The following is a 26364-nucleotide window of genomic DNA, read 5'->3' as shown; positions in this document are numbered from 1 at the left end:
GGGGCATTGTGGGAAGGGCGGCCGGTGCTGCCGCGGCTGCCATCTTTGCAACTCCTGGCGTTGCGGCCTTGTCGTTGGAGGCGGCCTTCGTGGCGGCCGTCGACCTAAGCGAGCGATATAAAGTGAGCCGGCTGACAGTTTTCCTTCCCGCGGTCCCGACAGCACGGCCAGCCGGCGTCCGGAGGCGGAAGCGAGGGCAGTGGGACGCGTGCGGGGCCCGAGGCCAGCGGTTAGTCACAGCGTCGCCCGGAAGGATGGGCCGGTCTCGGAGCCGGAGCTCGTCCCGCTCCAAACACACGAAGAGCAGCAAACACAACAAGAAGCGGAGCCGCTCGCGGTCGCGGTCCCGGGACAAGGAGCGCGTGCGGAAGCGCTCCAAATCCCGGGAGAGCAAACGAAACCGGCGGCGGGAGTCGCGGTCCCGCTCGCGCTCCACCAACACGGCCGTGTCCCGGCGCGAGCGGGACCGGGAGCGCGCCTCGTCCCCGCCCGACCGCATCGACATCTTTGGGCGCACGGTGAGCAAGCGCAGCAGCCTGGACGAAAAGCAGAAGCGGGAGGAGGAGGAGAAGAAAGCGGAGTTCGAGCGGCAGCGAAAAATGTGAGCGCCCGCGGGGGGAGGGGCGGGGAGGCCGGGGGGTGGGAGCTGGCGGCGCCGGCTGGGCCGGCGGGGTGGAGGGGTGGCAGGAGCCGGCCCGGGAGGGTGCACCCCGGCCGAGCGGAAGGCCGCGGGCGGCTCAGACCCACGAGTCGGCTGGGGAGGAACACAGTGGGGCTTGCGCAGGGAAGGCTTGGAGCGGGGAACGCGATTTTGGCGCGAGAGGAGCCGAGTGCCGGAAGTAGGGGGTGGAGCTGAGAGTAAGGTGGGAGGGCGGCTCGGGCCAGTCAGGGCGAGGGGTGCCCGAGCCTGAGACGCGCGTGCGGGGCGCTTGCGGGCCGGCGGGTGGAGAGCCGACCCGAGGGAAGCAGATCGCCGCTGCCCGAGCGGTCTTGTACCGAAGCTTCAGTTTGGGACAGGGCTTCCTCGGGAATAAGACACTAGGTGGTCCCGCAGGACACCCCCAGATGCCTTTTCTGGTAGTGCATTCCTTTTGTTAAAGATGGTCGCGGTTGCGTTTCTTTTTTTTTTTTTTCGAACCTGCTCGGTTTTTGTTCTTTTGTGAGCTGTAAAAACAAAATGCACACACTGGAAACATGAGGACGATGAGTTTTGACACTTGAATGCACCTGCTTAACCACCTTCCCAATCAAAACTCACTCCCACCTTTATACTTATTTATGTTGCTTTATAATCCTTTGTGGCAAACTTAAGTGCAATCCTGCTGTTCGTTTTCCTTTTTAGTATACTTTTGTTTAAAAGGCACTTGAGTATTTGCTTTTACTTTCACATTGCTCACATGTAGAACTTAATTTAGGGAAAATCAGCGTCACGGTAAGGTTCCCAGCTTGAAATACTGTTTGGGTAAAAGCATTTTTGAAAGAGTCATCTCTCAGGTATTTTTAGATCCAAGAGTAGGTGCAAATAATTCCAAACTGATCTTTTGGTTTTAAAATGTGGGGTTTTGTTTTGGCGTAAGACCTTGGTCCTGTGATTCTCTGGGTATTCATTTCCCAAAGTTAGTTTGCAAACTCTCCCTCTTTAACCAACCGTCTTCCTCAGTTCTTGAATTCATGTGAAGAAAGTGCACATGAGGCAGGAGTTAACTGAATTTAGGATCTTCCTGGGACAGATACATGTGTACTGAATTGTCTAGGCATTTTAAATTTGGGAATTTTTTTTTTTTAAGATTTTATTTATTTGACAGACAGGGATCACAAGTAGGCAGAGAGGCAGGCAGAGAAAGAGAGGAAGAAGCAGGCTCCCTGCCGAGCAGAGAGATGGATGCGGGGCTCCATCCCAGGACCCTGGGATCATGACCTGAGCGGAAGGCAGAGGCTTTAACCCACTGAGCCACCCAGGCGCCTCTAGGGATTTTAAATTTTTATGTGTTTGGGTTTGTATTATGTAAATTTTCCAGCAGAGTGTTTCTTTCTTTCTTTCTTTTAAGATTTTATTTATTTATTTGTCAGAAGGAGAGAGAGAAAGCACACAGGCAGGCAGAGAGGCAGGCAGAGGTGGAGAGAGAGGCAGGCTCCCCTCAGAGCAAGGAGCCCAATTCGGGACTCAATCCCAGGACCCCGGGATCATGACCTGAGCCGAAGGCAGCGGCTTAACCCACTGAGCCACCCAGGTGTCACCAGCAGAGTTTCTGAGAAGCAAAGTTAAGAGGCATAGGACTGGAACACTAACAGTATTACAGAGCAAGCAGTACCAGGAGAGTTATTTTGCTGCATACCTTTATTTTCTCTTTATGTAGAACTGTTGATATATGTATCTGTATATGAAAACCAAATACAAGTAATTGTTTCACAATCTTGATTATATAGAATCCAGGTTTTTTTGGTCTGGAACAAGATCCTTTGCTGTAAAAATCCAGCTCTCAAATGTCAGTAGATGAACATTTGAAAGATTACTGAAGACATCTCTGAGCTAATTTTTCCATTTGAAAACAGATGTCCAAAGAGAAATGATTTGCCATTCACTAGAAAGCTAAGACGTGTGGGAAAAATGAAAGAAACCTGGTATGCAAAGAATAATTAGAAGTGTTTAGCAAGCTACACATGAATAGTAGAGACAAAATACAGGGATTACATGAGAAAATTGGGCAGCTGTATAGTTCCAAGTTGACAGAAGCAACGAACTGCCATTAGCATTTATGAAGGGGGGAAGGGGCAGAGCTAGCAGACATCTATACACTGAATTCCTCTGCGCCATGCAGTAGGCGCTCCTTAATTTGGTGTAATGTCTTGGAAATAACAGAGGGGACAATGGAAAGACCTAGGTTTTGGAGCCATGAAAATGGGCATAAGTAGTTGTAGGTCTATAAGTCTCTGTAGATTAACTCATTATTCAGCTAATAATTTATTGAGCATTTAATAAGTGCCAGATACTATCCTAGGTGTTGTTAATATAAAGATAATTGATCCCTGTCCAACAAGCTTTCAAGACTTAGAAGTAGCTACATTATAATACAGGGTGGTAAATTCAGTGATCATCATGTGATCATAAAAAGAAAGATGGTGGATAGAGAGGCACCTTCTAAGCAATGTGGGTGGTAGATAAAGAGAAAATAAGAGACTGTCAGGCAAGGCACCAGGAAGGTTCCTGTGGACCAAAGCAGAGTCCCCTCCACTCGTGGCAGAGTAAAGGAAGGGAGAGAGGGGAATGGCCCTAAAGAGAGGTTAAACAGTGAATGTTGAGTGGAACAAGGTATGTAAGTACTGAAATCATGGAGTGACTGGGGAGGTACATAGTGGCTGGGAATTACAAGAAGTGTCTTGTGTGCCTTATTAAGGAGCTTGGATTTCATCCTAGAAACCTGAAAAGTTTTCAGGAGGTGAAGAGCGTGGGCTTTTTTTTCTCCCCCCAAAACTGCACGGAATGCTGTAGGAGCGGTAACTAGTTGCAGTAAAGCCGCATAGGTGTTGTGAGGTGGTGGTTATTGGAATGGAAAAGAGGGACAGATTTAAGAAACATTTACTGCAAATAAAACTGCATTGGAACATAAGGGAAATAAAACATGAATGTTGGCTCTCATGTTTATATTGTGGCTGTTGCACCTCAGCTACCAAATGTTTAAGTAACTGTGTGGCAGACGGTTAAAATGTCAGAAACCCGGTGGATGGAAGACAAGGAAAAATCAAGGGGAGCTTCCATTTGTCACTTCCACTGTGGGCACTTACATTTGGATATGGTGAGGTTATCTCAGGTTGATATGGGAGACTGAGGCCTGCCAGAAACGTTGGGGAGGAGATAAAATGACCCAGGAAGAGCATGGAGGCCCGAGAGCAGCTGGTTCACAAGACTGAAAGAACCTTAGGGAATGTTTGTTGGAGGAAGACAAGTGCTTCCTGGAAGCAGAGAAGGGATGTCGGGAGAATGCATAGTGTCGGTGTGCTTGGAGCGATGCCGTATAAGATGAGAGGCTGCGAGACAGCGAAATTAGATTATTCTGTTGGGCTTAACCAATTAGAAAGTTTGTGGTAATACTGGAAACCAAATTGCTTTGCTCTTTATAGTCGTGAGGCCTTGAATAAATCATCTGTGAACTTGATTTCTTTTTCCTGAAACGGAGATACAGGTCTTGCTTATTATGAAGATCAGAAAAATAGTGCATTTGCAGTATCTAGACGTACTTGGTGTGCAGTGAATATCAGTAAATAATGTTGGGTCATAGAATTTATGTACATGGAACCAAATTGAGCCTGGTAAAGTTAGGAAGTTATCTTACGAGTTACATTAATACTGTGAAAGGTAGACCTTAAGCATTAAACCTTTTTCTTCCCTCACTTTTGAATAGCTAATTCACATGTTTCAAAATTGAGTTCAAAAGTTCCACCTCTCTTCTGTGTACCAGCCATTTCTTATGTATTCTTTTGAGATGCTTTATGAATGTTGTATTAACTGTGCATGTTGAAAAACATGGGTAGCTGTAAATGACTTGAAGCAAATCAGTAAATGTTAATGGTATAATAATTTACTGTAGCCTGTGGTAATCTATGTTTGATTATGCTTAATGTTCAACTGCATGACAGATTAAGAGCCTTCTAAATTAAAGTATCTAAACTGAACTGGGATCTCTGCGAGTGATTCTCAGAATACTTGAAGAGCTTATCTTGAGAGCAAAGAGCAGCTTTTATGTGCAAATTCTGTATGTGGAACTGTGCGTTTCCGGCAAGTTAGGGCTTTAAGACAAAGTATTAGGGTGTAAGATCTAGTTGATGTTGATAAAACTTTTTTATGAATTTTTTAAATAACCAATTTGGTAGTTACATCTTCCAGTATGCTTTTGCCTTTCACTTTTGTCCTGGAGAAACAGTGTAGGGTAGTGTGGTGCTTGAGATGACGAGCTTTAGAGTCCGCCTAGGTTGGGAGTCATCTCAGCACAATGCTGTGAGCTGGAGCCCAGCGAAGAAATTGTTCTATGCCTGAGGAACCATCAGAGATGTAATCGATGACATGGTGTATAAAGCTGTTGGCACAGTATTTGGTACCATGTCAATACCGAATTACTGCCGTTTGCTGATGTTATGAAGCACTTCCTAGAAGTAAGCTCCTAGGGTTGAGTTTGTGTTGAAAAATATTTCTATGTATATTATATTTAAAATAATAATATGGCCAGTTGCTGTATACAAAGTCATACTCCGTACTATATTGCCTGGCCCTTGCTGTTTTAATAGTTGACATTTTAAATTGATTGTGGCTGGTGTGTTTAAATTTCTGAAAGCATGGAGAAAATGGGGGCCTAATGTTTTATATACTAGTTCCATTGAAAACGGAAGCTTCATCAGTGGCACAAATTCTTAGGGAATATATTCAGCAGAGGAGTCTGAGGAAAAGATTAGGGACCCTAACCATCAAGAAAGTGACAGTTCCTGTGGGGAAAGTTTGCAGGAGTGGATAGGCAGTGACATTAAGTGATACTCTTTTATGAAGTGCTCATGACCAAGTGTTTTTTTCCAAGAAAGTTTCAGTATCTCTTATGAGAGTTAGTCTCCTAGCTACTTTATCATTGATTATGATAATAAATTTTTCATCAGTAAAGACAGGCTCATTTTTAATTCAGTTGTACATGTTTTTTTGTTTTTGTTTTTTTACTTAAGTGAGGGGAGAGGGGAATTGAAGCAGTACTTTTCAGGGCAGAAACTGAAAAATTCCTGTAAAATTTTTTTTCCTGATTACTGAAATAGTAATTTTAACTGTACTGAGAATAACAGCAACAACAGAAAACCCCATTCTGGATAAACTTGCAGGGGGGCAGTTCTGCTGTGGCGCCCTGACCTTGCCTGTCTCCACGTGGAACCCAGCAGAAAGGCTTAATTACAGTCATGGTGGTATGTCCTGTGGTTCCTCTAGGAACAAAGGGAGATAAGCAGCCTTGTGAGAAACTCCACTAGGCCATTTCTCATCCTCCCAGTTTCTTTCGAGGTTGGGACTTTCCACTTGCCCTCCCCTCAGGCTATAAAGCTACTGCGCTGTCCTTACAGTGACTCCCTAGCAGCAGAGCTCCCCACTGCCTGTGCCTCTTTTGCGGTCATCTGGCCCCTTGGGTTTGGTGTCCATGAGTGGGACCAGAGAGAGAGCTCACACCATGCTGGTCTGGCTTTTGCAGTAAGTAATAAACTGAATTAATTTATTTAGGCTTTTTTTTCTTTACTGACCAGCTCTGGAAATGTGGCCCCATTAGCCATTGTGCTCCTGCTGTCACCTAGGGATATGTATCAAGTGTCTTCCATCTTTACCAGATTCCTAAGTTGTTGGGCAGTTTTTCTAATGATAAGCTAACCTAAAGCCTTCTCCTGTTCTTCGCTCTCCTTTTACCTTATATTGAAAGTTTTAGTTGAAACTGTTTTACATTGTCCTTAAGAGTTGAATTCTACCATTTTCGACATTTAAAAAAAAAATTTCTTCTTAGGCTTCTTTACATTTACTAATACCATAAGAACCAAAAAAGAAAGTATGTTTGTGGGAGTGCTATATACATCTAAAACTTTGTATTATGTAAACTTAGAGATATATGCAAAAGTAGAGAGAATACTATAACCCCAGTGTACCCATCATTCCTGTTCAGCAGTTATCAGGTTTACTTATTTCCGCTCATATTTCTCTCTTTGGATGAAGTAGAGAAGCAGAATCTTTTTATTTGAAATATAGTTTAATTTCTTCTGAAATCACTGCCTAATTTCCTTTAGATATTTCTGGCGATTCATTTTAGTGTTGGGAGTAGCTAGCTTTCTCTTTTATTGAGCTGCTATAGATAAAGGCTCCTTGAAACTACCTTAAACTGTAATTTTTTGGAAGTTCAAAAGGAAAAGGAGCATAACTACATATTAGGCTTTCGTATCTTTTTAGATACCTTTTTAGATAAAATCAGTAATTTAGTGTTGGGAGGAAATATTTAAGAAACAAGCAACAGAGTCTTCAGAATGGGTATTGCATATATCTAGAACTTAAAATTGTGTTCTTTCAAGTAGCTACTATCTCCTTGACAGAAAAACACATTATAAATGCAGGAACTGAAATGAATCAGAATGTTAGAGATACACTGGTATTAGTACGGTATCACTGAGAATAAGTTAACAGAAGAATGAAAGCACTTGAGTCAAATTGGCATCAACCCCCCAAAATAGAGTTTAGTTGAAGTGGATTTGGGTGTTTAAAGGTCACTTAGACGCTATAAATTCTTTACTAAACACGTAAATTGAATGACTGGCTCATACATATTTATGAGTCATCAAAAGATACAAAGGTTACAGTTGTATTTAATTTTGTGGGTTGTGAGAAAGTTGAAAGTATTACTAATAACAAATTGTCTTCTTGGGATTTAGATATACTTCCAGGGCCTCTGAATTTATTAATTTAACACAAATTATTGTCTCAACTAGTGCAGTTTAATGGAAAATACAATGTGAGCTACCTCTGTAATTTAAAAATTTCCAGTAGCCACATTAAAAAGAAACCAGTGAAATTAATTTTAATATATTCTCAGTTTTTAAGATGTTGTTATTTTAATATGTAGCCAAATAAAAATAGCTATTAGATTTCTTATACATTTTCTTCATACTGATCTTCAGTTCAGACTAGGCACATGTGACCAAGAAGCTATCATATTGGGTATCAGTGGTATAAAATGTGCATGGTTTACACTATGTAGTGCCTTGGTAAATGTCAGTATTTTCAGTGCAGAATTTCGTTTTGAGTAATTAAGTTGTTTTTATAATCTCTAAATGTGATTAAAATAATTAAAACAGTATCGCGCTTCATTGAACTTTTTATTAGAACTGACAATATATTTTCATCCATTTTCCCATCTCGTGAAGAGCTTTTAATTGAAAATCAATTAACCAAAGAAAGAAAAGGTACAGTAAAAGGTGTTAGGTTCAGAACCTGAATTAAGTTGTTCTGTATTTTCAGTAAAAGTTACACTACATTGCCTTAGCAGTCTGAATCTTTTTCAGTCTGTATTTATTTTTATTTTCCTAGTGGGAGTGGGGGAGAGGGGTGAACTTTGAATTGCTTGCTACATAATACTTTCTTTTGATTTCTTTAGCTTAACCCTTAGACTGAGTGCATTGGCAAAATGAGCAAGTCTGTACACTAAACAACAGCTTGTCTTTTCATTATGAAGTTAATACCAAAAAAGTAGATTTCTTGTTTCAGATTTGCTGTAAGTTCTTAAAACTAATGAATTAAGCTCCTTTTATATACATACAAGTCATTTTGTACTTAGAAAGTGGTAGAAAACAGAAATACTTCATACTTATTTGAATTTCTGTATCCCTTAATTTTGGTATCTCCTATTTCCTTGAATGTTGCATGAAAATGAATTATGAAATTTTAAAGTTAGGCTATGTGTTTGACAGATTTATATCTTGTTTTGTTTTGTTAGGTTTACTTCTATTATCTAAGTCATTGTTTTTTCCTTTGTTTGCTAGTCGGCAGCAGGAAATAGAAGAAAAACTCATCGAGGAAGAAACAGCACGAAGAGTGGAAGAATTAGTGGCAAAAAGGGTAGAGGAAGAATTGGAGAAAAGGAAGGATGAAATTGAGCGAGAAGTTCTCCGAAGGGTGGAGGAAGCCAAGCGCATCATGGAAAAGCAGTTGCTCGAAGAACTCGAGCGACAGAGACAAGCTGAGCTTGCAGCCCAAAAAGCCAGAGAGGTAACGCTCGGTCGTTTGGAAAGTAGAGACAGTCCATGGCAAAACTTTCAGTGTTGGGTGTGCCTCCTGCTCAGTTCAGAAAGAGATGGAATACAGACTAATTCCTTTCTCATCTCAACTTAACATTGCTGCGAAAGTTAATTTTTTAGCCTTATTCAGAAGTGCTGACTGATATTTAAAAGTTATTTTCATAAAACGTATTCAAGGATACTTTTTGATTTAATGAAACTGGCTTACATATTTGAGAAGTGTTTGAAACTTTTGCCATGGCTGCAGGACTTACATTCTTTTTTGGGAGGGTGGAGGGAGACAGGGAGTGGGAAAGGGAAAAGGTTAAAATCCACCTGTGGATATGTACTCTTCTTCTCTGTGTATCATTCTTGCTGCCTAGACTGTGAGAGGCCGTTTGCCTTCAGTCAGATTACGGAGAGCAGGGCCTGACATTGAGTGACAGCACCTGCTTGTGATACATAGGTTTCCTTGCTCTTCTTTTTGTCCTTTTATCCCTCACCCCTAACCCCAAATGCTGCTTCAACACAATGGACTAATTCTAGCACTCTGATCATAAGGCCCTCCATTTTCCTAATGTGTTTCAAAGAATCTTTTTAGGAAAAATGTCCAGATTATTCATCCACTTTTTTAGTATCTACTAACAACTCCTTTTTTTCTCTAGAGAGTTATGAAGGAACAGGTTGTCCTTGTCTGGAGTCAAGCTAAACACATGATTTGTTTTATCAGCAGCTGGAGCAGAAGTTGAAAATGTCTTTCTGTGAGACAGTAATTTGCTACTGAAGCTTTATGGCTTATTTGCACTGATTACTCCAGGTTCCTAAAACTTGTTGAAAGTCACTGAAACACTTAAAGGCAAATTACTTCACGGCCCTGAGTGTCCCTTGACGTAGTTTGCATAATGAATATGAATTCCATTGGTGTATGCCATAGAAAATCCTGTAGTTATATTTTCTTGAACTTAAATGTTTGACTCAAAATATGTGTCTCATATCATTGTTAATCTTGGCCTTATTGTGGACAAGTTGGCATCGTATTAAATCTCTCTCATTTTCCAGTAAGCTTAGCTTTTCAAATGCATTTTCCCTTGTGCTGTCTTTAAGTAGATACATGTGTCTGTACTTGGTAGCTATCACAGACTGTGCAATTGAATGTATGAAATTTTATTTATATCAGTGCTTTTGATAATGAAGATAATTTTGGAGTAATGGTGCTGTCTTGTAGCGAGTTATTAATCATAGGAAGATTTTTTTCTCTTCGTTTGCTTTTTGTTTCATATTAACAATATTTTTTTACACGGACACAACCCTCTGACAGTCTTTCCAAATATTAAAATCATTTGAATATGTATGCTGTGATCTGAACACTGCCCAAACCATCAAGCAGTCTTCATATAGTTTGCATTATAAAATCTCATTAAATTCTCCAATAAAAAATAAATTACAGAATTTTATTTCCGGACCATGCACCCCCTGGATTCCTGAATTTCAGTTCAGACTGTAGATGACAAGATAAGCTGCCTTTAGAAATTGTCAACATCTGAATGTTAAGTCCATTTTCCCCATGGAAGAGCCCTTAGTTCCATGAAGTATGGATTACCATTTGTATTTTTCACTAACAGTAAATGTATTTTTCTTATTAATTGTTTGCCTTAGGAATGATGAATTACATTTTTTGTTCCTTCTTACCATAAACATCTGCATTCCTCAGCTCAGCCTTCCTTGTATGTTGTTTCTTTATAAATGGTTGAGCTGCTGATGCAGGTATTGCCAAGCTAACAGTACAAATCATTTTAAAGAGGAAGCTGGCGCGTATGGCAGCCGAGGAGCACACTCTGCAGGACACTGGACAAGACAGTAAATATTCAACTTTTAATGCTGATTAAAGGAGTATAGGTAAAGAATACGTAGGTATACATAATTGGTGAGACAAATATTCACTTTATTTATATTTTATATATTATTTTTTTAATTTGGTAAATACTATCCAGTTTTGTAGTTGTCCTTGTTGATTTGTGTGATATTAAAGTATTAGTAATAATTGCCAGGAAACTGTCATTAGGGAGGGTTTAGCCGGTTGCTGTTTGGACTGGGAGGGTGATTTAAATTTCGTGCTGGCAACAAATTTTAGTGGCTGCACAGTTTATCATTTGTCAGACAGAAGGTGGCTATGTAGCTACCCTCTAAGTCAGATCAAAAAAGTTCAGAGGAAGATTAGTAAATATTTATCAGTAAAAATAAACATTTTGTTTTTCTAACATCTTAACATGTCCTCCCCTTTAGGAGGAAGAACGTGCAAAACGTGAGGAGCTAGAGCGAATACTGGAAGAGAATAATCGAAAAATTGCAGAAGCACAAGCCAAACTGGTATGTATGAAGCATACGTGAAAAGTATTTTATATTTGCTTTGTTTTTTCAGATTTTATGGGATGATTTTGTGCTCTATGACCAACATATTTCTTGGAGTTTTCAGGGCCCTCTTCAGGGATTTGAGGCAAGAGCAGGAATGGTTGACTAGATTTTAGTAAGTGTCTTCCAGAGGAATCTTACTGGGGCTATCCAGAAATCTTATATATATGGAGAAAATCCTAAAATTTGCAGTGGTTTAAGACCGGTTTTCTGGGAGATTTGGAATAACCCCGCTCCGAAGTTTTTCTTTTACATTTACACTTAAACAATAACAACAAAGGTTTTGGAAGTATTTAAACTAAAATGCAGCATTTCACTTCACATTAGTTACCCTGTTTACTAGGTAAAGTAGGTAGCATATGTTTGGTAGTAAGCGTATCAGACTAATAAGCTCTTTTCCTATTCCAAGTTATAATCTAGCAAGGAATATGGAGACTGAAGTATTTATAACCTGGGAATATAAAAGGTGATTCAGAGCAATTTAAACATTTTAATAAAGAAGCCAGTACAAGAATATTGTGGTAGTTTTTTAAAAAACAGAAAAAGAACTAATCTGTTTTTTCCTCTCAGTTCTGTTTTTTAGTGCTTTCTGAGTTTTTGGTTTGTTTCTTTGTTTTTAGCATAGACTAGCATTTAAAGTGGAGTGAAAAAGTAGAACAAGAATTTTGATGTCATAGGTTTTTCCATTTAAGAGTGTATACTTTGAAGCAGTCTCTATGATAAAGTAAGCTAGAATTAAAGGACTGTGGATATAAGGAAGCCAAAAAAACAAAAGGATAATAGGCTTTGGAAGGAAAAACTTTCTTTTTCCCTTGACGGTAGCATATAGGAATTCTATTTCACAGTAAGAATATAAGTCAGAGGGGCGCCTGGGTGGCTCAGTGGGTTAAGCCTCTGCCTTCGGCTCGGGTCACGGTCTCAGGGTCCTGGGATCGAGCCCCACGTCGGGCTCTCTGCTCAGCAGAGAGCCTGCTTCCCTTCCTCTCTCTCTCTCTGCCTGCCTCTCTGCCTACTTGTGATCTCTGTCTGTCAAATAACTAAATAAAATCTTTAAAAAAAAAAAAAATATAAGTCAGAGATGGAGGTAATTTACTTAGGGTGAATAGGGGATGAGTGCTATTGAGTGCCCAGGACTAAAGACATGGCCCAGGAGGTAGTCTTGGTTCTAGACATCTTCAGAAGTTTTGTCCAGTTAGAAATGTGTTGAGACTAATACGGTTGTAGGAAGACATTTGCTGCCAAGTCATACTGTTGACTTGGGGTGGGGGGCAAGTTGTAAGCACCAGGTGAATGATTTAGAAAAAAGAAATTCTATTGACTGTTCATAAAGGCACAGAAAAAGATCTGAGTTGGGCTAAGTAATTAATTGACACTGAATCCCAAGGAGAGTAGGGGTGAAGGAGGACCATAAGTAATGTGTCCTATAGTTGATACGGTAACTTTTTACATAAACTTAAAACTACGGGGCAATTAATTCTAAAGCATGAGGTTTTAAAGATAGCATACCCCAGAGAAAAGCCAGTACTAGAAATACCTGAAGCAACTTAGCATGATGACACTACGGATTCTTCGCTAATACTGCTGTCCTGGCTGTTACAAAGGCTGGCATGAAAATACCTTAAAACCTCTTAGGGTAGAAAAAGCCCTGTGAATGATGATGCACTGTGAATGGATGAGGAGTAATTATAAGACATATCACTACATGATCATCAGTTAGTATGTGATAATACCTTTTTTAGTAATGCTGTATGAGAAGAAAATCTCAGTGTAGGTAGGAAGGAAGGAAGATGGAAAGTAGGAACCTTAATTTGAGTTTGGAAGGTTGAACTTTGAAAGGTAAATACAGAGTGGTTTTTAAGGCACGGATATTTCCAGAAAGGAGGAACAGTATAGTTGGTATTTAACATGGTGAATCAGAATTGCCAAGCAGGTGGAATAGAATTCATCTTAGAACGTGATAAAAACTTCGTTAGCATGGTGAGTTCAGTTTTTGGGTCTCCTGGAATCCCAGTGACCTACAGAGCAGAGCTCCTCAACTTGTTAGGTCCTGCCAAGATCCCTTCTGATCCTGGGCTAACTGTCTGGTGCCTAGGGGAGCTTGGTTGGGCTCTTTATATTCGTTTTGACAGCTTTCTTTGTTTACCGACATGGACCTTAAAATTAGAAATCTGACTTCTTTGTGTCATTACTGGGAAAAGATTAGCAAGCTTACTCTAGAGCAGTGCTTCTTCGCAAGTGCTAGTAATTGGCCAATTTTTGTTCTTGTCTTTTAATCCTAATTTGTCTCAGACCTCTACTTTGCAAAATATAATTAAGATGAGTTACTAGAAAAATGAGGTCAAGTGGCTATAAAAGCTTCCAAAACACTTACTTCTGGTTTCTACATATCTTGTTATGGATCCATTACAGTTTGCAGACTGTTGCTAATTCATGAGCCGTACTGAGACCAGCGGTGTTCTGGAACATTTGAGCTCGATAGAATAGGTTATATAGTGACATTGTTTTGACTGCATGTTATCAGTAGACTTTAGTGAAAAGATATCTTGGAGAAACGAAGTTTGAATTTGAGAATATTTGGTAAGGATTTGGACAGAACTCATTTATTTCCTATGTATAATAAAGTTGAAGTTTAAGAAATTATTGTCCACGTTGGAGAAAATTAATTTTTACTTGGTTCTGTTGGCAGTGAGTCATAGGCTTGCAGGGAAAGTGGAGCATCCTCTGTGTTAGAAAAGACAAGGAAATGTTGCTGCATAAAGATGCCGGGCACATATGGAGATTTCTGTAATTTCTGTTCATTCCTTATCCTCTCGATTTCCAGCGAGTTCTTTTTTATCTTTTTACCTATTTATTAGGAAATATTACATGGACTATATTGAATGTCCCATTAGAAGAATAGATATTTAAGAAAGGAAGGAGAGTATGCTAGTGTTGTAGAGAGTGTGGGACTTGCCCTGGTTCTGTCAGTAGTGGTCGTTTATCTAGTTGCACCAGCAGTTCTGTTTGCTTCCTGACATCATAAATACGCTAGAAATGGGGACCGCTTCATTGTACGATGAGAAGAAGTGATGCGTTCTTACTTCTACAGGGCAAGGGAGGAAGAGGCAGTAGCCAAGCTTAACTGTTCACATAATCTTACATTGAGGAGTTATTATGTCTAAAAAGCAATTTGGAAATTAAAATGGATAAGAACTTAAGTTCTCTTGAAGTATTTAATGTATTAATGGTGGAGACAGGGACAATCCCAAGAAAAGTTAAAAGTAATAGGAAAGTATTAGGTAGTGGGATGTGTGGTAATTGGTGTAATTGCCCCGGGGTGGCCTGGGAACCTTCCTGGAAAAAACACCCATGAGCCCAACCTCAGTGGCCAGTGAGGAATTGAATTTACAGTGGGAGCAGGAGTGTGAGGAAATTAAGCCTGGCAGAGGCCTTTTCGGGATTTTGTAGAATTAAAGGCAAGAGTGTGTGGGCTCTCTGAGGATGGTGGGCGAGGCGCAGTGATAGCTATGGTGGTAAACCAGCTTTCTATGTAGTGAGAAGTTGGTGGGATAAGTAATGGTAGACGCTGTCTGAAAGCAGATTAGAGACCAGTTGGAAAAGATAGTACCCTGGAGGAGATTTCTTAAACATCATAACCATGAAAGAATAATGCAACAATTTCTTACAAGTCAGTAAAGAAGACTGACTCCCTAATAGAAAAAGTGAAAGATATACGTGAGAATTTATACAAGTAGAATGAAGAGTGCTATAATCAATTCTTGAAAATATATACCAGTATCCCAGCTTCTGTAGGAAAACTAAGACATGACTCCCCCCACCACACACACACCCTTTTCTTTTTCTATAGTAGTAAATACCAATAGAAAAGACTTTTTTTTTTCCTGATTAGCACCAAGTGTTGGCAAGAATAAGGTATAAAGAGATCTTTTCTATGGTGATGGAGGGAGTGTGTAATGGCCCATAACCATTTTAGAAAATAGCACTGAATCAGTAAATATCAGTAACCTTAAATCTGTTTCTGAGAATTTAGCTTGTGAAAACTGCATCAGATACAAATAAGGTAATACAGAAAAAAATTCTCACCATGTTATTTAGAATAGTGAAAATTTTGCAGGTTTTTAGATGAAGTATAACCTGTGCTTACAGTGGTTTTTCTGTAGTCTAAAAGTATTTGGTAATACAGGGCAAATAGCTAAAAACAAAACTTATGTATACATTATCTTGCTAATTTGAAAAGTATACTTGCACAGTTTTGTAGATGGAAAAATACGCCAAAATGCTATCTCTAGATATCTCTAGAGATAATTAGTTATCTCTAATTGGGAGACTTATATGTAACTGTATACTTTTCTCCAGTTCCTATATTTTATGCAGCTAACATACATCACTTTCATGACCACATAAAAATAATTACGAAAGAAAGTAAATATAAACCACTCTTTGATGGACTTATCAGTAGGTCCTTGTGACAAATGTTCACATTGGTTGCAGTAATGACTCTAATGAGGACTGCATTAGTTTAGCCACGTGGGCTCTCTTATATGTGAAATTCTTTTTCTTTTCTTTTTTTTTTTTTAATTTTATTTATTTGAGAAAGAGTATGAGGGGGAGGAGATAGAGAAGCAGGATCCTTGTGAGCAGGGAGCCCAGTGTAGGACTGAATCCCAGGACCCTGGGATCATGACCCGAGCCGAAGGCTGACGTTTAACCTGCTGAGCCACCCAGGTGCCCCCTGTATGTAAAATTTTTATGAGGTGCTCCAGACCAAGGGTAGTTTTTGTGCACATTCCAAATTGTTTGTCAAGATGCTTGATTTTATTGGCTCAGTAGGAGGCAAAAGAATATTACTCAACAGACACGTTTTATTCATAACATCAAACAAGAATTGATTCACATGTGGTTTGGCTTGACTGGATTTGGCCTTTTGGCAGATTGGTTTCTAGTTCTGGCTTAGTATTGGCAGTACACAACTATCTTCAAGTATTTGAAAGGCTCTTGTTAATACAATGGAGAATTTTAACTTTTTAAGGAAATGTTAAAAATGATACCTAAAAATTTTTTTTGCTTCTCTTTTCTGTACAGATTTTTTGTGATGTTTCTGGGAAAAGCCCAGGTATTCTGAAATGTGTAAGAATCTTTCTTATCCAGAGAGGGAAACAGACTAAGAAAAGTGATAGGAGTTGCTTGGAATTAAACGTCATTTCAGGAGGCTATATCAGTAGAAAAATGGCCTTCAGATTATTCACTGGTGAAGGAAGATGGTAGTAAAATGGAACCTGGTTAATTTGCATGTAAATACTTGAACTATAATAAGAGACTGACAATTTCTAATACAATTACAAAAATTATTACATTATGATGATATGGTAAAATTAATTTTAACTGGGAAACTTTTGATTTTTTTTTTTTTTTTTTTTTTTAAGATTTATTTATTTGAGGGAGAGAGAGAGCATGAGTGCACAGACTGGAGGGACAGAGGGAGAGAGAATCCCAAGCAGACTCCGTGCTGAGCACAGAGCCTAATGGGGGCTCGATTTGGTGACCCTGAGAGCATGACTTGATCTGAAACCAAGAGTTGGACACTTAACTGACTGAGCCATCCACATGCCCTCGAAGTTTTAAAATATATGCAAATCATAAGTCTATAGTATATTTTTGCTCCTTAATAATGAAAATAGTTTTCTCCTTACCCACTTGCCAAATAGGGGATTTACCATGTTCATCATTCCTTTGAGAAATGAAAAAAATAGGACCATGTGTGGAAGTTGATTATATGTGAAGTGTGTTCCACAAACTTAAGGTAGATCTCACTTTGCAATTTAGAAATTTCTCTGGAAAATACCCCCCCACCAACAAAAAAACCCCTATGTGTTATATGTCCTGATCCCTGAAATCTGTGAATGTTACCTAATGTGGCCCCAAAAAAGGGTCTTTGCAGTTATGATTAAGTTAAAGATCTTGAGTTAATCCCACATTATCCACCATCTCTCAATGCCATTGTATGTATCCTTACGAGAAGAAGGCAGAAGGAGATTTTTATACCACACAGTGCATACAAAGGCGAAGGCTAAAGACAGAGCAGAGAGAGATGTGAAGATTCTGGCCTTGAGGATTGGAATGATGTGGTCAGAAGCCAAGGAATCCAGGCAGCAACCAGGAGCTGGAAGAGGCAAGCAATAGACTTTACCCTCAGCCCCTGAGGGAGCATAGCCCTGTTGACACTTCAGTTTTTGGACCAGTGATACAGATTTTGAATTTCTGGCCTCCAGAATAATTTTATATTGTTTTGAGCTACATAGTTTGTGGAAATCCGTTGCCTAAAAATCTGGAAGTGGTTTCGAAGTGGACAGAGGTTGGAAGAGTTCTGAGGCATATGACAGAAAATGCCTGGACTGCTTTAAAAAAAGACTGTTGGTGGGGCACCTGAGTGGCTCAGTGGGTTAAGCCGCTGCCTTCGGCTCAGGTCTTGATCTCAGGGTCCTGGGATCGAGTCCCGCTTCGGGCTCTCTGCTCAGCAGGGAGCCTGCTTCCCTCTCTCTCTCTGCCTGCCTCTCCATTTACTTGTGATCTCTCTCTGTCAAATAAATAAAATAAAATCTTTAAAAAAAATAAAATAAAAAAAGACTGTTGGTAGAAATACAGACTCCCAGGGTGCTTCTGGTAAGCGCTTAGACAACAAATGAAGATGTTACAGGAAGCTAGAAGGAAAAGGAGGTCCTCATTGTCTAGTGGTAGAAGACCCAGGTGAACTGTGCCCTATAGCTGTGTGGAAGGTGAAGCTTGTAAGGGTTGAACTTGGATATTGAACTGAAGGTATTTCTAAGTAAATATATATATACTTACATATATACTCTAAGTATACTCTGAAGTGTTGCGTACAGCCTGCTTTCCTCTGGTAGTTTATAGTAAAATTCAAGGAGATAAATAGATTAATAGGTAAATATAAATAGATAAATAAACTGATAACTAAAAAGGAATGAGCACTTGATGTTTGGAGGAAATTTCAGCCTATCTAGATTACAAAAGCTGCTAAAGTTGGTTATTACTGTTAGAAAAACTGGAAAGAAGACCAAGGTTATGACTGGACAGCCATTTGCAAGGGCTGAAGAGATTATGCATGTGACTCATAGGTTCCCTCAAGCCACTTTAGCAAATGCCAGGAGTAAATGAGATTATCCAGGAAAGATCCATTGAGGAGCCTCTTGTCTAATGGCCTGCCAGATGTGGGAGACCCACAGTGTTTTCAAGGTTGCTGTATCAGCAGAAACCCTGCCAACATGGACTGAAAAGGACAGAGGAGGACACAATGATGAAAAGACTCTTAAGACTCCCAGTAGACTTCCATATAGGAAAAGTGACATGAGCACAGAACAGAGAGAGATGTGAAGATGCTGGTCTTGAAGATTGGAGCAATACATGTAAAGCCAGGAAGTCCTGGCAGCCATCAGAAGTTCAAAGAGGCAAGGAGCACATTCCCTCCCGAGAACCTGCAGAAGGAAGGTGGCTCTGTCAACACCCTGATTTTGTTCCAGTAATAATGGGACTTATTTGTTCCAGTAATAGTTGGGACTTACTTGCCTCTGGAATAAATTTCTGTTCTCTTAAGGTGTCCAGTTTGTGCAGCTTTGTTACAGCGGCTACAGGAAACTAATATAATCGGAAAGAAAATGGGCATTCTTTACTACAGTGAGCATATAGAAGTTAAAAGCACAGTATTTAGGATAGTTAATATTGATGTATTTACACATTGTAAGAAACAGGCAAATATGGCATGGCATCAAATGTAAATGTCAATCATATATTATAATTTGGGCGCCTGGGTGGCTCAGTGGGTTAAGCCTCTGCCTTGCGCTCATATCATGATCTCAGGGTCTTGGGATCGAGCCCCGCGTCGGACTCTACTCAGCAGGGAGCCTGCTTCCCCCTTTCTCTCTGCCTGCCTCTCTGCCTACTTGTGATCTCTGTCGAATAAATAAATGAAATCTTTTTTTAAAAAGATAATTATTTTAATTTGAGGGTGGTGGCTCAGTTGGTTAAGCTTCTGCCTCTAACTCAGATCATGATTCTGGGTTCATAGAACCGAACCCTCTGTCAGGCTTCCTGCTCAGTGGGGAGTCTGCTTCTCCCTCTACCACTGCTTCTCCCCCTGCTTGTGTGCCTGTGCTCTCTCTTTCTTTCTCTCCTCAAATAAAATCTCTTAAAAAATATTTTAATTTGAAATGAAATGAAGTTATGGAAGGATGTGTAGTTAGTGAGAGGCATGTTTCCAGTTGATAAGATAAAAAGCTCATTTAAGGTTACCTTAATGTATTTTGGGCAGCAATTTTTTTAAAACTTCTGGACGTTAGTGTATTGGCGTCGTATAGGGTGGCTTGAAGGACAGTGTCAACCAGAAACCCACTGAAAAACCCATCAGAAGATGGGGCTTGGATTGGTAAGGTGGCTGTAGGAACTAAAGAGAGAATGAACTTGGTGAGTGATACAGTGAGAGGAGGAGGGAGGAGGAAGTGGAGGAAAAAGGAAGGGGAGAAAATCTGGTATAGGAACTAGAGAAGATGTCATCTTGCTGATAGCCAAGTGTCAGCAAGCACTTTAGAAACTTCCACAAAAGGGAAAGAGCGACCAAGATAAACGGAAGAACTGACTTGAAAGAAAATTGGGGGTATAGAAGAATAAAGGAGCCACATCTGGATGAGATCATTTTTTGTGAAATCTTAGGACATAAATGATAAAATCCTGAAGGTTTGAGATTGCTCTTTTGGCAGTTTTCTAGAGCAGTCTCTCCAGACCTCTGGAGGACAGGGATCCTTGTACCGAGGATCCCATGTCAATCTCAATTGTCCTTTCCTTGTCCATTCCTTCTTGAAGCCGTTGTCTCCACTTCAGGTAATACTGAATCTCAGGAGATGTTACACTGGGTTGAAGTTCCAAAAATATATTTAAGATTGTAAATATATTTAATAACTGGGCAATTAAATTGAGAAGGAAGGGGGCTAGGAAGAGTGGCTGGTGGTAGGAATTCTCTTTAGATGGTAGCTAATATCTTATAATGACGGTATATACTGTAAGAGTTAACTGTCAGAATAACCAAGTTGCCATGGGTAGGGATTGCTTTTTTTAATCCTTTTGTGTGTTACTTTTTTAACCTTGTATATTAATAACTTTTTAGAACATTTTACTGATCCGTAGTTTGCTAAGGGTCAGAATTAATTATATCAAATTTCTTTTTAATACTTTTTGATTGCTTACCTGAAGTGGGATATACATTACATTTGTTATAGAGGAGAGGATGAATCAAAGAATTATAAATGGCAGAGTGGAATAGGATATGTGTCTGGGAAGGTTAAAATGTAGAAATCCACTACCATTTCTGTGTAGTGGCAGGATTTCCTAATTGTAATACTTTTCATTCTTTCCTATCGTTTTTGTAATCACTTCTGATAACAAATACTTCTTTCTTTGTATTTTTAAAACTTTATAAAATTTCATATGTATTTTGAATAGAGGGTAGATTTCCGCATCCTTATTTACTGAGAGAAACTGCTGCTAAGGATCACCTTGATGCACAGTATTCTAGAACGTGTGAGAAGGAGAAGGCTTAGGGAAAGAGTAATTTTTTTAAAGATTTAATTTATTTTTTTGAGAGAGACAGATGGTGAGAGAGAGAGCACAAGTTGAGGGGAAAGGGAGAATCAGGCTCCTCTCTGAGTGGGGACCCTAATGCAGGGCTTAATGCCAGGACCCTGGAATCATGACCCCTGAGTCAAAGGCAGACAGACACTTAACCAGCTGAGACACCCAGGTGCCCCAGAAATGAGTAATTTTAATAAAGGCACTGGGCCCTCTGGGTAAAGGGGGAGTGGGGCAAAAGGTACTGGGAGAGTAAATAGGTCCTTCTACTAGAATGGTATATTTTGCTCTCATGTATTTCATCTCACCAGTCACTCTTAGGAATGAGGTGCAAGGTTGAAAGCCACCTTTGTGAGGGCTCTGGACTTAATGGTGTAGGAAGGCCTACCCTAATTTCGTGGCTCTAGTACGGTGGATGTTAGCTTTTTCTTGGGCCTCCGTGATGTCCATCATGGAATCCATGTAGCAGAGCTTAGTATTGTTCGTCTGTATGAATACACATACACATTACCCCCCCCCCCATTGGAATATGCTTTCTTATGCAACAACAGAAGGCTAGAGGAGGAGTAGTGGATATTTCGACAAGTGGGGTCATCAGGAAAGAAATGGCATGTCCGATTGCAGAGGGAGGCTAGGGTTTAGAAGAATACTTAGCAGAGAAGGTGTAGGTTCAGACCTCACAGATGGATTTTCGTCATTTGAGAAGCACTATATTAAAATAGACTTTGGGTTTTGCTTAGCTAGTCTGTCTTTGCTGTGGTGTAACTGAATAGCATTTATGCTTCGTTTAAAGCTATAATGGCACAAACTACAAATCTTTATACATAAAGACAGGATATTCACCTGCTCTCTTCATTTTTAAAAATCATTTCATTATCAGGTACTTAGAATAGGCACTATATGCGTAACACTAAGGGAGAACCAGAGAAATTGTGGCACCCCTTACACACACACACACGCACACACACACACTTTTATCTCCTATATTTGTAGACCTCAATGAAATTGGAACTTGCTTTTTCTTTACCCAACATAAAGTTAATTTCAGTGTAGAATTAGTATTTCCTGCCTATGAAGGAAATGACTTTGCTTTAAAAATCTTGCTTGTTTTTAATTTAGGTAATGGGATCACATCATTCAAATTTATTTTTCAGAAAAATAAGTGGTTATGTCTTTTTCCCCCATCCACCTACTTTTCATTACCATGTCTAAAGGGTATATTCAATTATGTTTTTTGTCTTTTTTTAGAGTTTAAAATGCATATTTTAGCAGATATAAATACATGTATTTTTATTCTCCCCTTTTTGCAGAGAAATAGTATACTATATATAGACTGTTTGGGACTTTGTTTTTCTTAACAGTGTAACTTGGGGATTTTTCCATTTCAGTATGTAGTGATTCCTATTTTTTGTTGTGTTTGTTTTAACTACACAGTATTCTACTGTATAGATTTTTCCATAGTTTAAAAGTCCTATGTTGGGGAATATTTGGGTGTTTCCAGTCTTTTGCAAGCTACGTTGCCTTAAAAAAACATTGTTCAATTTTGCATGTATGCAAGTGTTATTTCTAGGAGCTATTCCGGGAAATTCATTTGCTGGGTAAAAGCATTATGAAGATAGAGCTTTGGTAAGTAGTGCCGAAGTATTCTTCATGAGCGAGCATTGTGTATCTTTGGAATTTGTCAGTGTGATGGGGTGAAATACACCGTGTGATTTTAGATTTCTCTTAAGGGTTAGGTTGTGATGTTCAAATCCTTCTCAAGGTTCTAACCAGCTTTTCTAAGGGCTGAGTTAGAAGAGTAGGGAAGAGTGAGTCTCAGTGTTAATATTCATAAGAGTTTCTCAGGCACATGGACACACAGTTAAGATTCTTTACCTTGATTTAATTGCACTTGCCAAACTCTTACCCAAATGTTTGATGATTTGTTACAAGTGGATAAAGGAATTGGCATATGAATTCCTAAAGATGATCAAAGGCAGTTAATTCTTTTCTCTTGTAATTATCAGTGGAAGTCTAAGCACCAGAGGGGTGGTTTGAAGTGGGTGTACAGGGAAGGCTTCAGTAGGTGGGAGGAATGGCATGAGCAGAGGAGAGGGGGAGGCAAGATAGAAACCGAGCATAATTTGAGAAAGAACAGTGTATATACAGTGAGAGCCAGATTATAGAAAGTCTTAAATAGTTGGCTCGTTTGGGAAGTTAGGCCATATTCTGCGCATGGTGGAAGTCGCTGGAAGCTTGAGGGCACGTAGGAACAAAATGATGTTCCAAAACGGTGAGACTGGTAGCATATTCTGTAGGGTGGATGAGGAGACTGGGAACAAAGAAATCCCATGAAGTCTCTGAAGGAGGTGGGGCCCCGTGCTGGTGCGGTGGCCGTGCATATGGAGCTCCAGGTGAGACGTCGCAGCGGAAAAGAGAGCATGAAGGAAGTAATCGACTGGTTGGCTGTTTGCTCGTGTCAGGGAGGAGGGAGGAGACAAGAAAGCTACAGAATATGGGTGGCGGTAGGGAAGGTCATAGAAAGGGCTAATTTATTCTATGGTTAGGTTTGGGGAATCTGAATCTTGGACATGTTGAACTTTGAAGGTTCCCAGAGGTCTCCGTGGTGTGTGTCCAGTAGCTACACCTCTTAGCCAGCTGTAGCTTAGGGACAAGATCTGAGAGATGGGTTTTCCATCTTGCCTGCTGACCACATTCCTAGTTTTTTAAAACTTGGATCTTTATCTTTGACCTTTACTTGATTACAGTGGATTTGCCTTACTGTCTGTCTACCTTTTTGTCTACATCCCCACCATCTTAAAGTAAAACAAACCTCTTTGTGTTACGTTGGTATATAAAAGTCAGGTTTTTGATTTGTTTTTTTTAAACATTTTATGTTGCATACCAGAGTCCGTCACCTTTCCTGTCGTCTCCCATAAAGCCTGTAATGCAGTCACATTGAATGTTACTATTTCTGAACAAAAAGCCTATCAGTGGAGACAAACACGAGTGAACAGGTGGAGAGCCTTAATGTTTTAAATCACCAATGTTTCGTATTAACGTGGGAGGGGAGAAAATTTTTGAAAGACCTAAGTTCAAATGAACAGAAGAATGAATAAAGAGGTCATTAAGCATTGTAGTTCTGACCATCTAGAAAATAATTTTAGTAGAATAGTGGAGATAGAAGCAATGACTTTAAAATCTGACTTTGGGAATAGGAAAGCATTCAGAGGGTGCAGTGAATGTTTTTAAATTGAAGGTCAGATAGTGATTTTCCTGAGGTTTTAAACCCCAAATTAGAGCAGGTTTTCTCAACCTTAAGCCTATTAACATTTAGGGTTAGATAATTCCTTGTTGGGGGGGAGGCTGACTTGTGCATTGTCACATATTTAATAGCATGCCTGTCCTCTGCCCACTAGATGCCAGGAGCCACCCCGCCACCCCCCTCACACACACCCCCACACTGTTTGTGACAGCCAGAATCACCAGCACATGTTGCCTAATGTTCCTTGAGATATGGAAGGGGTGAGAAATAAGGCTGTGGGTGTGGGGTTTGGTGGGGGGCAATAGGAAGAGACTTGATGAGGAGGGAGAAGGAGAATTGCCTGAATTTTTTTTTTTTTTTTTTTTTTTTTTTGTGAAGACGGGAAATGTGTATACAATACAGCACAGGAAGAGAGTTGGTTGTGGAAGACTGCAGAAGTTAATTATGCCAGTGTCCACTTGAAAGGGAAAAAGCATTTTGTAGTCACCTAGGTGAAAAGGGTCTTGAAGTTTATTCTCTCCAGAGAAAGGGGTCTTTAGTATTTCTTGGTTGTATATTGATAATGTAATGTAGCCCCAGTAGAGATTTTTCTGTTAAAACTTTTTTATGTCTTTCTAATGATAAGTCTGTAGTAATTGATAGATAACCTACCTGCTCTTTGGGTAAATCAATGCCTTTGTTCATAATTGAAAATCTATGCTGATCTTAAAACATGATTTTGAAATTGCCATTTTCAAAATAGGTAAGTGCTTTTTTTCCCGATTTTTAAAACCATTTTTCATAACAAAATCAGAAAATGTAGGCAGAAAAATAAGAAGTTCTTTTCTAATTCCTCGTTGTTTTTTCCTTGATCACTTTTTGTGTGACCTTAGGAGGCTTTTATTCAATATACTGTTGTTTGTAAGCAGTCACATGGTCTCCCAGTATTACTATTAGAAGACAAATTCACAGAAGGTGCTAATGTTTACTTTTTACTTTCAGGCTGAAGAGCAGTTGAGAATTGTTGAAGAACAAAGAAAGATTCATGAGGAAAGGATGAAACTAGAACAAGAACGACAACGTCAACAAAAAGAAGAACAAAAAATTATCCTGGGCAAGGGGAAGTCCAGGCCCAAACTGTCCTTCTCACTAAAAACCCAGGATTAAATTGCAAACTGAACTTTTTACAAAGAAAAATGGAAAAACTTTGTATGGTAGCTTCATGTTGAAGTGGTTTTTTTGTTTTGTTTTTGTTTTTTTGGTTTTTTGTTTTTGGTTTTTTTGGTTTTTTTGTTTTTTGTTTTTTTTGTTTTTTGTTTTTTTTGTTTTTTGTTTTTTTTAATTTGGAAAATCTGGAAAAGTTAGCTTGTTCTAATAGGGGCTATGCTCTGCATTCCTTTTTATCCCCCCTTAACTTCCATTAAGTCAGATCCTTATCAGATCATTGTTATCTTCTAGAAAGTGATCTATTTTTCATCTGTTTGGATTCTGTATTAGTGGTCTGAAGAAGAGCAGATCACTTTGTAAACTGGATGGTCTGATAAGGTTTTTACTGACCCATTGACTTCAGAGTTATACTCTGTCTATTACATCATAATGCTGGTTTTGCTGACTTTTTGTTTTTTTATATATTTATAAAAAAAGAAAAAGTTGGAAATTGCATTGGACGCTCCCAGGGTGTTACTGGACCTCTGTGGTGTATTGTTAAACCAGTGTCCTTGTGATACTGTTGCTCTTGATGTTCCTGATACAGGTAAGGAAACAGTTGGTCAGCTCTGGTACAAAATATATATACAGTTCAGTATTGTCTCTGTTCAGTTTGTTTTTATTTCATTGACAAAATCAAACCAGCATTCCCCATTGTGTAAATAAATGATTTTGCTGAATAAAGTAAAGTCTTAAATTCATATGTTGAAGCAATTTTTTTTAAAGTTCTGTTAAGTCTTAAAGAGGGTGGTTTACTTTTTGATGGTCAGCAGTTTAGAAATCCTAGAACTATGCTCTATTTCCTCATTTATACTTTTAACGTAGGATTTATATGTACATTAAATATACTCCTGGACTAGTATTTAATGGCTATTTTTACAGATACCTAATTTATGCTGCTATGGCAATTAAGACATCAGTATTACCTGTAAGAAAGACTAAGCACCCAGAAGATTTAAATTCTCAATCCTGTGCCTCTGTTTTAGGATATAAGTATTACTACCACAAATTATACTTAATAAAAGACTAGAAAAATGCTTCTAAAAATTTATAGAATCTTAGATTATTTTCCAAGTGGGCCATCAGAAAGAACTTAGCTTTGTACTCTCACAAAAGGCTAAGGTAGT

General features: G+C 39.4%; 1 protein-coding gene across 1 annotated transcript; it reads left to right on the top strand.

Moving 5' to 3' along the window:
* ARGLU1 (arginine and glutamate rich 1) lies at positions 1–25938 on the top strand. The gene is made up of 4 exons (XM_047720373.1): positions 1–601; positions 8536–8761; positions 11053–11136; positions 25034–25938. The coding sequence occupies exons 1-4, from the start codon at positions 255–257 to the stop codon at positions 25196–25198; spliced, it is 822 nt and encodes a 273-aa protein (XP_047576329.1). The 5' UTR covers positions 1–254; the 3' UTR covers positions 25199–25938.
* The last annotated feature ends 426 nt before the right edge of the window (positions 25939–26364 follow it).

This window comes from Lutra lutra, chromosome 3, assembly GCF_902655055.1.
Source record: "Lutra lutra chromosome 3, mLutLut1.2, whole genome shotgun sequence".
Taxonomy (NCBI): Eukaryota; Metazoa; Chordata; class Mammalia; order Carnivora; family Mustelidae; genus Lutra; species Lutra lutra.
Note: the sequence above shows the minus strand (reverse complement) of the source record. Positions and strands in the feature narration are given on the sequence as shown.